The sequence below is a fragment of the Pteropus alecto genome, unplaced genomic scaffold (genome assembly GCF_000325575.1).
Source record: "Pteropus alecto unplaced genomic scaffold, ASM32557v1 scaffold45, whole genome shotgun sequence".
Taxonomy (NCBI): Eukaryota; Metazoa; Chordata; class Mammalia; order Chiroptera; family Pteropodidae; genus Pteropus; species Pteropus alecto.
In genome coordinates, this window is record NW_006442491.1 from 11,790,780 (window position 1) to 11,804,991 (window position 14,212).

The following is a 14,212-nucleotide window of genomic DNA, read 5'->3' on the forward strand; positions in this document are numbered from 1 at the left end:
CTTTCCAGCACATTCACTGAGATACAGAATAAAAAGAACTCCTATTCTAAAGATGAAGAAACTGCAGCCATGAGATTCATGGGGATATAGGACAGACCAAACTTGAACCTAGATCTTTCTCTCTCCACTGAAACACAAGGCCAGAGGACTGAGCTCGGGTGGTTCCTGGCACCCTCAGTCCAGTTATATCGGCATCTTCCTTCCCATCATTTGCAGGTGTTTCCCACTGCTTTTGGACAGATTTTAAATTTTCTCTCCATGCCCTTCCTTTGTCAAATATTGGAAGAAATGACACATTGCTTCCAAAGTTTCATTGAAAGGGGCAAAGGTTCGAAAACCCCAACAATTTGCTAAATTCATTCCCGAGTATTTAATTTCATATCAATTGCATTTATCTTCCATACCAGAGGTCAAAGGAAGGGTGAGAAGGCTCATCAGATAATGTATTAAATTTACTGGGTTTGGCAAAACTAAAGGAAGAAAAAGAAAGTGTAAATTTTTATAGGAAATTAAATTCTTTTCAAAGATTGCAAACTTTGACAAAGATTATATTCAGCATTTTTACATTTTTAGTATTATGCAATACTAAAGATCTATGATAAGAAAGTTCAAGGGGGAAATAGCATTATGTGTTTAATAATACAATACATTTAATGTTTTATTTCAAGCAGCACACACAAATTTAGTGTAAAGTAAAATTTATACCAACTTAGAGCAAGGAAAAAAAAAAAGTCAGTTCCAAGGCATTTAATGACACTTTTAACTAAAACCAGAAGGCTTTAAAAATTGCATACATTCTTGCTTTTTTTTTTTAATAAAGAAAAATTCTCTTTTTTTCACTTTAATTACCTTTTTTCTTTAAGTCTTCATCAGGCTCATACATCTCAATGATCTGCATTGCCCTTTTAGCATCATAAAATGGGAATAAAATTTCATTCAGTCGAGGATCTCGTTGATGCTATGATGGGAAAATAACTCCATTTAGGTTGACATTTCTTGCCTTTATGGCATTACTCAATCTCTAAAACAAGATATATCTATAATATCATGTTTATAGTACACAAATAGGATTTCACTGTCTTCCTATCTTTCTCCCTAAAATAAAACTACAAAAAACTCCAAATATGGAAGTACTTGGCTGGTTCCTCTCACTGAGCTAGAAAGGGAGAATACAGAATATACTTTTTTTTCCCTTCAGAAATTGAAGGATACGTAACGGTGTGCATGTCAACTATTGTCTTCTAGTTCCCATATCACAGGTAAGACATCTGGCATGTCTATAAAGAGTGAGGTCAAAAATCTTTAAAAAAAAAAAGGAAAACAAAAGCAAAAATGAAAACCCCCCCACAGAGTTCAAATAGGTAATATATTAATTTAAGTGCCAAAACAAAAACAATAATAACAATGAAATCTCCTAAGACAGGCAAACATCATTTCATTTCCATTATTTAGATATTCTACATCAATAAAAGATTTCTTGGGCATTCTATAAACTTCACTTTTTGGAGTAAATATTGATCAAAATGAACCAATGGTAATAACGAGGAAAGTTAATCAGCATAAGGATATTTACAAGCTATAAACAGTATGGAAATCTGCCTTTTTCTCTGGGAAATCGAACTCAGTTTGCCCTGAGGAAATTCTCTGGGCAGAGAGTGCATGAATGATTACGGTGCTTAGGGGGGTGGCAATGTCATGCTTTTCCAATCAGCACCAAATGCTCGCAGCACTACACGAGGTACCGGGGGCTGTTCTTGCAGTTCTGTCACCCTAACTTCACATCAATGATGAAGTAAGTTCAAATTACCAACAACTCAACTACATTCGTGTATGTACGTGTGTGTGTGTGTGTGTGTGTGTGTGTGTGTTTGTGTGTGTGTGTGTGTCTCCATCTGTCTGCGAATATCTTCGGGCAGTGGGTCCATTAAATTTCCTTAGTGTTCACTGTGGCTTAGAGGACCGAACACTGTGACCCTGGTCTTCCATCAAATAGAGCAAACTTCAATGAAATAATGGCAGATAAGCAGATGTGAGCAAAACCTGGTCAATAAGTAGGACCTTGGCAACAAACTCTTTACCCAAATATATGCACAGACTTTGGGAAAACACTATTGAAAATGTATTTAAGAAACAGTTGTTAAAAGTTCATATGGATTTCCCTTCCCCATTTATTTTGAAATGATGATTTCAAAAGTGGTTTACATAGAATGAATGCCTTTGGCCAACAGAACATTTGATGTAATTTCTTAAAGCACTTGTGGCCTGGCCTGTTCTGGTCCTCCCACCTCCCCACCGAGTTGAGTGTTAACTCAAAAGGAATCAATATCTTTTTGTCAATTTATCCCAATGAAGCATGCTTCTGTTGTCATCTAAAATTACGGTTCACAACAGCTCACATCCATGCATGTGCTAGAGCAGAAGCTGTTATAATAATAACAGGCCTTGAGACCACAAAGAACAAAAGTTATGGAGTATGCAGAGAAACTGTGAAGTAGGCCATGGAATGCCGGCAAGTGAAGGCATGCTACGCCCTGCTTGGAAAATGGATGCCATCATGCAACTCTAGGACTCGCTATTCGAGGAAATGACAAGCACCATCTGTCTGGTGAGAATGCATTGTTTTAAAAACAAACAAACAAATGAACACAAAACTCTAGGTACATTCCTTCTCCCGTCTGTCTCTAAATAATATCACGGAAGAAGATGCATGTGGGATAGAAGGTCCTTTTAAGACCTCAATGCAGTGTGTTCATGGTTGGCCACTCTATTTCTCTCCCTTATTAAAATTAAGTCTTTTCATTTAAAGATATACTCATTGGTAAGTATTCTGGACTCATGGAGATGACGGGGCAAATCCATATGAATTAAAAAATGAGAAGAAGATAAGACTCAGCTAAAGGGGAGAGAAGAGATAAAGTCAGGGAAAGGAGGAGAGGGAATCTCAACATTCTTATGTGCTTTTAATATACAAATGTGTGTGTATTCTAGCCCGGTGTTGCCAGCGGTGAGATCTGCGGATGCCAGAGACAGCATCACCCTCTCCTGGGAGCTTGTTAGAAATGCAGATTCTCGGGCCCCATCCCAGTCCTATCGAATCTGATTCTCTGGGGTGGAACCCATCAATCTGTGTTTTAACAAACCTTCCAGGAGATTCTGACATGCTCCGATTTAAGAAGCACTACTCTAACACTTGAAAGGTAGGCCTTTTAACACATTTGCATAACATTAAAAAAAGCACCTAAGTCCTGCAAGGGTAGACGAATGCTAAATGTTTAAGATGTCCTCCCAATTAACACATATCAAAGTTTAGTCCCAAGGCATGATATCCACTAGAACATCCTGCCTCTCAGAAGCAATAGCTAAGAAAACCAAGACCTAAAGTGGAAGTATCATAATCCCCTATTCTAAATTCATAGCAAATAAGTATTAAAAACAGACAATAGGAGATTGCATTTGTTTTTGCATCTGTTGCACCAGATAACATAACCTTTTGCTTTCCCTAAAATTTTCACATTTCAAAACAAAAGGAAGTACTGTGCAGTCTGGATAATCCAAAGGCAAGGAAGCAAATGGTAAGATTTGCATTAGTCACAAAACTATGATTTTTAAATGAAAAAGCAAAAGAGGAGAAAGATTGTTTCTGGGCAATCTCTGAGTAATAAAATTGCAGAAGTGTTCTACATGGACATAAGCACAGTGGGGCAAAAGCCTTACATCTCTGAGGGACTACGAGTTTTCAGTTGGGAAGAAATTCACCCAGGATATTCACCCCATGATGTCTAGAGCTTTGTAAAATGAGATTCTAAACAGCTTCCAAAAATAGGTCACAGAACATGCCCAAGTGAATGAGGAGTTAATGGACATGGCTCTATCACTACGTCCTTGCTGCTACTGAGAAAAGGCACCAACTGGTTTCAATCCAAGCGGCATTTGAGAAACATAGATGTCGACATAAATAATATTAAAAAGATATAAAGAAAATAAAGATATAATTGGCAAGGGTAGGCTTACTTTAGAGACTAAATACCTCCTTCTCTCTCTTTGCCTATGCATTAAAGAATAAATACTGTAAACGGAAAGAGATCTTGGGGCCTTATATTCTTTCGACTGGAAAATAAGTAATAAATAAATAAATTTAAAAAATCATAATGTGATGATACCTTATGTGTACTGCAGGGGAAAGATTACCAGCAACAAGAAAATAAAGCTAATTCCTTATTATTATGGATATCTAAGATCTTTTCCTTTTCTTATTTCGATCTTTCTCTCCTGTTCTCCATGCATCTCTCAATTTTGCAGAACCTCAGATGTTATCACCTTTGGAAGAAGTCAAATAGAGGACAAAGGTAAAACTAAAATCAATTTAGCTTCTCATTGAGAACGGAAAAGAAAGGTGAAACTAACTGATGCCCAGAGATTTTAATTAGTCCTGCCACAGACAGAGAACTGAGTGGAGAGCCGCATCTAAGCATGGGGCAGCTCATAGAGTGCCTCCACCAGCTCTCCTAGACTCCAGTTTGCTATTTTCATAATACAAAGAAAGTTTTCCCCAGACTACTGGATGGGAACTAGACACACAGTTGTGGTAAAATTTTAGATTGAGTAGTGAGTTTCCAAGACTAAATTCATTATGCTGCTCTCACATCCTTTCCATTTGCACCAAGCATTCCAAGGAGGAACCCAGGCAACTCACTGGGACAGTACTTCACTTCACAAAATGTACTATGCAGATGAATCACCTGGGGATCATTAAATGTAGATTCCAAATCAGCAAGTCTGGGTGGGACTTAAGATCCTGCATTTCTAATAAGCTCCCAGAGGATGCCTATGCTGCTGGTCCCACACTTTGGGGAGCGATGAGCAAGGATATACTGAGAAGCAGATGAGGAACAGGTCTAAAGCTATTGTGAAAAGCTAGTAAGTGCTGATGGCATGGATAGGGAGGAGGTGATACAAACCCCTACAAGGTGACTAAGGCTGTAAATTGCCGACTGCCCTTCCATTTCTCCTTCCGGTTTCCTGGAGTTATACATTAATATATTGAATAGAAAATTTTATATAAAGAGTAAAGGGATTTACAAGTTGGAAGGTGGTGGGAGGCTACATAGCTTTTATAATATAAATGGCATTTTTTTCCTGTTACCTATTCTAATTGGTTAATTCTGGTGTAAACTTATCTACTGATTTTGCTCTCTTGATCATTTCTCTGGTCACCTTGCTAAACTCTCTTACTCGAAGAATTTTTCAGTTGATATTTTTTAATTTGCAGGGTATACAATCATCGTCTGCCAATAATGAGTAGGGCTTTGTCCTTTCACATTCACGGGACTTATTTTTCCTTGTCTTGTTGCATGACCCAGAGCTTCTAATACAATGTTAAAATCTGACTTGTTGAGTCTATGTGGCCAAGGCATTTTGAAAATGTTTAGGTCTGAGCTTTTGGATTCATAGACCCTTACATTCCAATGCCTGCTCCCTTCTTGATTGAACTCTGTCTCCTGTCATTATGAGTTTTGAAGGTGCTCTGCCTAAAGGGTGCCTTTGACTTTGGAGATTGATAAGGCTCAGAAGAGAGAGTGCAAGGAGCTGGCAGAACATTCCTTAAATTCAACAAAGCTTCTTCAGGGAGACATTCAGATTTCTGTCTAGATCTTATGGTTGAGTTCACTAGGATAGAAAAGGAAGAGATTCAGGGTTGACACTTTGATTAAAAATAAAGGCTGTACACTTTCCTGGACTGTCTTATAGTCTCTATGACCTAAAGAAAGCAATATGAAAATCACACTGATTCCATCAGTCCCGCCCCCAAATCAAAAGTGCTTCCCTACCATTAATGAGAAGCCAAACAGGAGGAAGCACATACAACATATAAGTGCTACTGGCCACTGTAATAGTGATTGATAAAAGCTTACCAAATATGAAATATTTTAAGAAAGAATTTGGATGGCGGAGCAAGAAAGTGTGGATGATCGTATCTTTTAAAAATTAAATATTATGTCTTAGATTTATAAGAATGACAAGAGTGGTTACTGGGTAAGCCTACAAATACAATTCATAAAAGGCATGAAATAAGAGCTCATGAACACAGTACCTATCCTCAGACTCCAGAACTGTTTATTTGTACAGTGAAATGCATATTAACGTCTCTGTAATGTTTAATAGATGGCCAGGTGTCAGCTTCACCCCAGAGCACATAAGAGGTCTTTTTTTTAGGAAGTGGCAAATTGATGATGTAGATTTTTCTCCTCTCCACTCAAGTGTCTTCCCTCTTTGGTAGAAAGCAAGATTCCTACCCATCTCACCAAAATTTAAGATGATTCAATGATCTAAAGTGCATGAAGAAGCTGAAGAAAAAAACACAATAATTTCTTTTAAAGAAGAGGAAGGAGAAGGGGTTAAAGAAACAACAGAAGTCAATTTAACTTCTGAGCAATGGTGGCATAAGAATGTGGATAATATCTGGGTAAAGATTATGAACGTGGTATTTGCATGACCAAAAACTAGTGGAGCGGAAGAACTTAAAATGTTTTCAAGTAAAATAAATATTGTATCGTACTGAAAGGCTTATTTAAAAGTGGAGGCATCTGCGCTGATATGTGGAGTACCTTCCCTTTCCTGCATCAGTGCTTTTTGGCTCTGGTCACCACAGCTTCTACAGTGCAACCCTAGCAATTCAAAGTAACTGAGTCCTAGCAGGGAAAGAAAAGACAAGCCCTTTGGCAAAAATGTGATCTGTCTCTACAAAATGGCAAATCACAGTCAGCCTGCTGTCTGTCTTGAGGCAACGGCTCATGTCTGCATGGTACTGTCTTTTCTAACATTTTCCCTTTATATGGCATAATGGTTAATTTGAAGTGTTTTGAAACAAAAATATGTTGTCTATTCCTCACTTAAACTCTTATTATTATTAATGTGTTGGAAAAAGAGTGAATTTTCCTTTTTGGGTTTAGCAAGAACTTCAGTGGGTTTCACTGGAGAGAAAACACCTTTTATTTTCTGCGTGTAAAGAAAAAAGCTCATTTTAGTTGGAATAAAAGTTGCAACCTTTCCTTGTTCTAAAATATTTTTCTACTGTGCTTAAGAAAAATTTTCAACCAGTTTTGGTTGGTAAGTGAATCATGTTCTAAAATTAGTTCTGAGGATTTTATAAAAATAAAAAGTAAAAATTTAACCTGCAATCCAATTGGCCTAATATGTACTATATTTTCACCCTGGAACACGAGTGCTGTGCTTGTTGTAATAATGTTCTATTTGAACCTGCATATTTTTCTTACATGCAATCCATTAAAAGACAAAAATAAAGCTTTCCAGTCCATGCAAAGGTATGAGAAAAAGTTAGCAATGGAGAATCCAACTATAGTGTGGTAAATTCAATCCATTCTTTCTGTTTAATGAGATCAATAGAAAAAAAAATAAGTACCTTAAATATCATCTTGCGAAAATATAGACACATATAATTAAATGAATATATTATAAAATTAACACGCACACACAGAACCAGAGCTACACATCACAGCAAGAAACCAACAAAAAAGCAGTGTGCGAAGCCAACGTGTAGGAAGTGCATGAACATACAAGGGTAGCAGCTGATTTTTGCACCTGGTAAAGCCATAATGGAAAGATCAGCAGGTCAGAAGCGAAGCCAATGAGGGCGTATGTTGCAGGCATGCAATGAGGACACTGGAGGAGGCAAGCCACAGCACGCAGACTTTATGGAGTTAATGTATGAAAAAGCTTACTTCATTTAGAAAGCTCACTAATTGGTCTACCGTTAAATAATCAGTTTTGTCTCCATTGCTGAAAAGAAATTTATTAGAAAAAGTAAGTTTTTGTATATGATGCTACAGTAGGTACGATTTACATGTTGACATTTGTTGATAATTCTAAACTTATTTTCTAACCCTGAAGTAGTGGTGCATTCTTAAAATGGCCAGAGACTGTTTGTAAAGGGGTGGGGGGCGGGGCGGGGGACAAAAAACAAAAAAACAAAAAACCCACAACAACAAAGGAAAGAAAGCACTCCCACTAGCTTACAGAAAATGTCTGCAGTTCCTCTTTAGCATTACCAAAAGACATTATTTAAAAAACAACATGTAAGTCATCCATTTGAGATAACTGGAATGAATGAACTTTTCAACAACATAATAACATTCCAAATCGAATCTAGTTAGTTCACATAATGGGTTAATACCTAAAGGAGCAGGTTAAAATTGTAGGTAGTTAGTAAAGCCAATGCAAGGGGGAAAAAAAAAGTTCCAGGTGCTGCCACTAACTTATGTAAAAGCTTCTCAAAAAATCAGAGCGAACTTTTACACAGATAAACTAGGGGTGAAAATGTGACCCTGACTAGAGATATTCCTAGATACTATAAACATACTATAATAAAATATTATGACAAAAAGTTTTAAAACTCTAAAAGGACAAGGATAACATTGATAGGACACTTTCCTATAAATAAAACTTACATTTTTTTAAAAAGATCCTCTATATCTGTCCGAGGACAAATTTTTTGTGTCAGTTCATAGAACTTTTCATAAGTAAATGCTGCAGGCTCAATTTCATCATTCTGTAAAGAATAAAAGTGTGTCATAAATCACGGAACATATTTTCTCCTTAGAGGGAAAGAATCCATAGGATCGTGAAGCAAAGAGATGACCATTTGGGATCCAAGGGCCTCTGTCTCTGATTCTTGCTGACAGAAGCCAGAAGGCCAGCCTCCAGCCTCCAGCCTCGGCCAGACCACTCGTACAAGGCATGTGTAAATGAGTGTTTCTAGTTACCACACAGCCTTGGTTTGTGTGTTCAAACTTCAGCTACAGATGGGCTTGCTCTAGGAAACGTCCCATAGAACAGATATTAAGAAACACTTCCTTCTTCTCTACTTGAGAAAGAAAAGCAAGTGCCTGCTTAAAGAATGCTGAATAAATCAAGCCCAAAGTTTACTTATACTTATTTTGTGAATTTTCACAAGAACACATGAATGGGCTCAGGACAACCCTATAAGACTTTACTTTTCATATGAAAATTTATATTTGAAATAGGATTTGTTAAAGTGGCAACAGACAAATCTTTCTTGCAGTCAATAAATTAATTTCAGTTATTTTAAATCTGAAGGGCCATAAGCACAAATGGTTTGTGTAGGAGGAGGTGCTTCATAAAATACTGCAAGCCATCTTGAAGAACTGAATTTATTAGTCAATTATTCATGCTGACATTGTGCTTGGTTGAGGCAATGCTGATAGGCTTCTCTAAAATAAGCTTTCCATAAACTGTGTATGAGTCACTTCCTTTTCTTAATAAAGTTGACAAAAACATTTTGAAGTTCACTATATGAATTTGAAAACATTGAGGTTAAAATGTCCAGAAAACAAAAGGAAGGAAGGAAGGAAGGGAGGAAAGAAAGAAAATGAAGAGAAAAGTGACTACATGTGACAATCTAATTCTGAAAATAATTAGATCTATTTAATATTAACAATCTGGCTTTTTACATATATGAACATAAATAAACAAAATAGTTTTAGAAACACATTAGTAAATCAATGAATACCTTTCCACTGGGAAGACCTAACTCCTTGAGTGCTTGAAAGATCACCTTTTCTGTTTTCCCCGATGCAAAGGTTCTAGTAATACTAGAGCAGAAAACAAAGGAAAAAATTAAACTTATTGTTAATTGTTTTCTCTGATGAAAAAATCCACATAATACTAAGGATGGTGGGATAGGGGGAGAAAGAAAAGGAGGATAAAATTACTTCTCATTTCTAGGTGTTTTTCACTTCCCAAACTAGCTCCTGCAATGTCCCTGTGGTCACCAGCTAGTTGTGCTAGTGAGGCAACTTGATTCTAAGGAAGGCCATCCCCCTGGGTGCTTGTGAATACAAGAGGCACTGGGGGATACATACTGTAGGACAAAAACAATGATAAATTCTGACCCTACCAAATCACTTTCTTGGGAAAAAGGAATGTGGCAGATGGAACAATAGCTCTGGAAAAAGATCTCATGTGGACGATATGTAGGCTTGGAAAAAAGAAGGGGGACCCCTTAGAACTCAGCCCCTGCCTGTGAACACTCTTACCCTGGTTTCACACTTACTACAGCTGACATGCATCACCAGACATATTTCGTTTATGTGTTTGTTTTTTGAGCTAAGCACCCTGGAGCTACTCTGAAATATCAGTTGCCTCAAAGACTGGGTTGTTTATTATGAAAGTGATAGGTGTGGGGATGAGGGGAGGCAGGGGAACAATTATCCAGTGTGTCAACAGAATTTTGGCACTCCCCTAAGACATGGTATTTTTGAATAATGGCGCTACCTTTTAATTAGTATGGTGTACATTAAGGCTAGTAAATGGATACCGCCTCAATAAGCATATCTTCTAATGATAAAAGTAAGAAAAAGAGACTCGCTATGATCAGTATATTGGTGACCCTCAGAATGAACGCCGTTGAGGAAAGAGGACTGGGTGCCCTGGAATCCACACTTGGCTATGAGCCATCCCTTAGGCACCGAAAGGAGCCTTTGTTCACTCCGATTGGTAATTTGTCACCACAACAACTTAAACTCTAAATCAGAAGTCCAGCTTCCACTTGAAGATAAAGCTTACTTTCTCCTCTGTAAAGCTTGGCTTTAGAAAGCCTTCCCTGTGAACAAAAGAGGATCTGTAACAGCGCCTCCCCCGGGCCAGCCTCGTCATGCACTTCACCATTCACGTTAAGTGGAAGGCAAGCTCCAAATGTAAGCACTGACCGCCAGTTAACCTTCACGAGTAGGAGAAAGAACCACTTCACCTGCAGAGTACAACTTCCCAAAATAGACTGGAAACAACTGAGTTTAAGTAAATAAATCCTTATGTATTCATTCAAAGTTTTATTGTTTCATACTCGGTCCAAGAATACTTCAAGAGATACATTTTTAAGAATGCTTGAGACAGTTGTATTCAAATATATGGCAGCCTAGGAATTCTCTTTAACAAATCTACAGACATGTTAGAGTATACATGTTTGACATTAGTAAAAATGGTTTCTAGTGTAGAGGTTGCTATTTCCACAATTTCTCACTTCTCTGGAGTTCATGGAATTTTTATACATTAAATTGGGTTGAGAAAGCAATTTACCTGACCTTTATAATACAGGGGGAAAGTAGCTATTCAATGAGTATTTTTTTAAAGTATGTTTTAATAGAGGAGCTATAGGCCCCCAGCAGGATTTGGAATGTCTGCTTCCTGTACTCAGGAGGAAACACTTTGCATAGCAAATCAGGGGTATCTCAACTAACTTGAGCTTCTCTTAGGTTTGAACAAGCATGGCAAAGGAGATGAAAACTTACTGACGTGGTCATGAAGGTAGCAGGTATAGGGTCTGAGCATTTCTGGTAAAACAGAACCTGGGTGTTGGGTACAGGGTAGGACAGGGAGGAAGGGAAGAATGTATAAGCATAGAATTTCTGGCTAGAATTTGGTGAAGTGACAAAAAATAGGAAGTAGAATATCTCATGGAAATACGGAGGTCCAAGCATTTGTGAGGAAATAGAGAACTTGAGAGAGGAAATAGGGTGTCTAGTGCCAGCACAGAGGGAAATCCATGTAGATATATACTGGGGGGTGGGGAGGCGAAGTCTGAGCCTAATGATATGACTGCACAAAAGACAATAAAGGCAAGAAGTGGCCTAACGGCCAGAGGGTTTATTCTCACGCACGTCTTTTCGTGAGAGGACTTGGGCTGGGCAACCTCACCACAGATTTGCCCACCTCATTCTATAAAGGAGACCAAACCCAGGACGGAAAATGAGAGCAAAGAAGTCGAACAGACCATTCCCCTGGGGTGGTATCTTTGTCGCCTTTGCTTCAGGCAGCTTTTGGAATCATTCTTGAGCCTTAAAATGGATTCGGTCAAGGGTGAGGAGTATGTAGAGAGAAGGTAAATTCTTTGAGTTTCCAGTTGCATCAGAGGCCCAGCAGAATGTCATGTCACTAGGGTCCTGAGAGAAACACACTTATCACAGGCTAGGGGCATTTTAGACACCATCACGGGGCATTTCATGGAAACACAGACTGTTTATAAAGGACTATGATTTAGTCAACTCTATATACAGCCTCATGCCCGCAGAGTATAGCTTAGTACTTTATAGCTATGAGATGCACAATGAGTTTTTATTGAATCAAAATAAACCACCTTCTCAAAGGAAACGCCATAAAAGCAAATACCCGTAAGTGGTACCCAGTCCTATTAGAGTCCTGGGTTACATTCCATGTTTCAGGGTACCTTACAGGTGATTAAGCCAGCAAAAATCCTAGAAACTAAGGGAGTCTTATTATTTGCTTGCCCTCAAAGGGTTCACAACCTATCCAATGGTTTTAACACCACTGTCTGAAACAGTCATAGAGGACTCATGAAGTGAAGCCTCAGCAGAACCAGACCCTCCTTGCAGGCAGCTGAGCCTTCATGACATGGGTGGATAACACAGGAGTGGGCTGTCATGACCATCCCTGAGGTCTCAGCCTTCTTTAACAGAACTGACCCCTCCAGCCTTCTTCAAGCCATAGCCCCTATTGTCTGGCTACCATTTCCCAACTTTCTAGCTATTGGTTCCAACTCCAGGTTATAAGGAATTGGAGATGGCAAAAGAAAAGAGTGACATCCAAAGCTTTGGACTAAGAGGGAAGATAAATTGCATGTGAGTTTGTAAGTTTGAGAGAGAAAGCAGAGTGCATAAAATTACATGCATAGAAAGAAAAGAGAAGAGAGAGATAAAGGGAAAGACTTTCTTCATTCATCATTCCTGACACTTCTTGGATATTAAATTTTAGTTAATGTCAAAGAGCAGGAGCCACTCCCAAGCGATGCAGTGACTATGAAGCCAGATCCCCTTGAGTGTTATGCACAGTATACTAACAGTTTCCGTTTATTAAAAACTCCGGAATGATAGTGATGAAATGATATTTTAAAAGTGTTTACTCTTCATATCCATTAAAACATTCAGAACAATTTCCACCTAGCCCTTGGCAGCTCATCCACCAGATTTAGCTGCCTTTTTTTCTGGCACAGCATCAATTCTCCATCAACTCTAACAAACTGCCCCCGAATCACAGATGTCTTGTGTCAAACACCTGTTAATACTGGCAGGCGCCAATGAGTTCATGTCCAAGAGAGCTATGGAAGATGACAAAATATCTAGGCTATTTCTACAAAAAAAAGGGAGAATAATTTTGTATGTGAACATGCTAGATAAAGATCGTTAGAATCAGAAGAGGCTTCCAACATCCTATAACAGCAGTTTGATTAAGGACAATACATACACACGAAACCAGAACTGCTAGTTACAAGTGCTCTGATTATAATTTATGTGTTTTCTACTTTGTCAATTTCCTGAATCTTGGAAGAAAAAGCAGGAGAGTACGGTATGTAAAAACAGATCCAACTTACATTTCTGTTTACACTGCTATCTGTGTTCTCTAAGTTTGGACTTATTACTTCAATACCAAATTTAAATAAAAATGCACTATATTTTTGGCTAAAGCCATAGGATGCTGGGGATATTAAAATAATTGTCTTACTATTGCTCAAGAGAGCAAAGGGTTTTCAATAAAATAAGGATCAGTGTAGTCTTTGACAACAACCATCAGTCAAGGACCCTAACAAGGCTATTTTTAAACTGTAAAGCAGGCATAAAATTGACTTGCTAGTCAGTTATTAAATAAAAAGCAGAGAATCCTACATATAGATTTGTAAAGACCACAGAAAACACATGAGGTCTATAATCCTGTAAGCCCTCAATAAAAGGTTAAATAAAAGGAATACTGCATAAAGTCTTTTTTTTATGATTTGTATGCTTTTTCTCATTGATATTTCACTTGTGTCACATGAATCCTTTAGTTCATGATTGTTATAATACATGAAATCTTAATAAATGATGATTTCTAGGGCAATTCTGTTAAATGTGGAAAGAATAGTGTCGAGGGAATACTGAGATGCTCTCATAGGCATGCAGAACGGAAGCTTCAGAGCAGAACGAAGTAGCTGGGCAGAAAGGGAGGCCTGGAAGAGTCAGAGCTGGCGAGCATGATCAGCAAGCAGCTGCTCAAGTATGTCTACTCAAAAGCTATGCAGGTGACTACACTGTACTTCGCGATTTTGTTATTGTTTGTTGGTTGGCTTCTCTGCTGAAGTGGTATCCAGAGAAGAAGTCAACATGAAGCTAAGTCTGGAGATTCTTAG

The 14,212-nt window shown here is 38.1% G+C and overlaps 1 protein-coding gene across 3 annotated transcripts in view; it reads right to left on the reverse strand.

The window, feature by feature from the left end:
* The window catches only part of PLCB4 (phospholipase C beta 4), a 161,915-nt gene that overhangs the window by 89,976 nt on the left and 57,727 nt on the right, over positions 1–14,212 (reverse strand). For all 3 annotated transcript variants that reach the window (XM_006921599.1, XM_006921597.1, XM_006921598.1), the window contains exons 7-10: positions 9,548–9,629; positions 8,466–8,566; positions 7,740–7,797; positions 850–958 (exon numbers count right to left, since the gene is read on the reverse strand). In XM_006921599.1, coding sequence (XP_006921661.1) covers positions 850–958; positions 7,740–7,797; positions 8,466–8,566; positions 9,548–9,629 — 350 coding nt within the window. The remainder of the gene's footprint in view (positions 1–849; positions 959–7,739; positions 7,798–8,465; positions 8,567–9,547; positions 9,630–14,212) is intronic.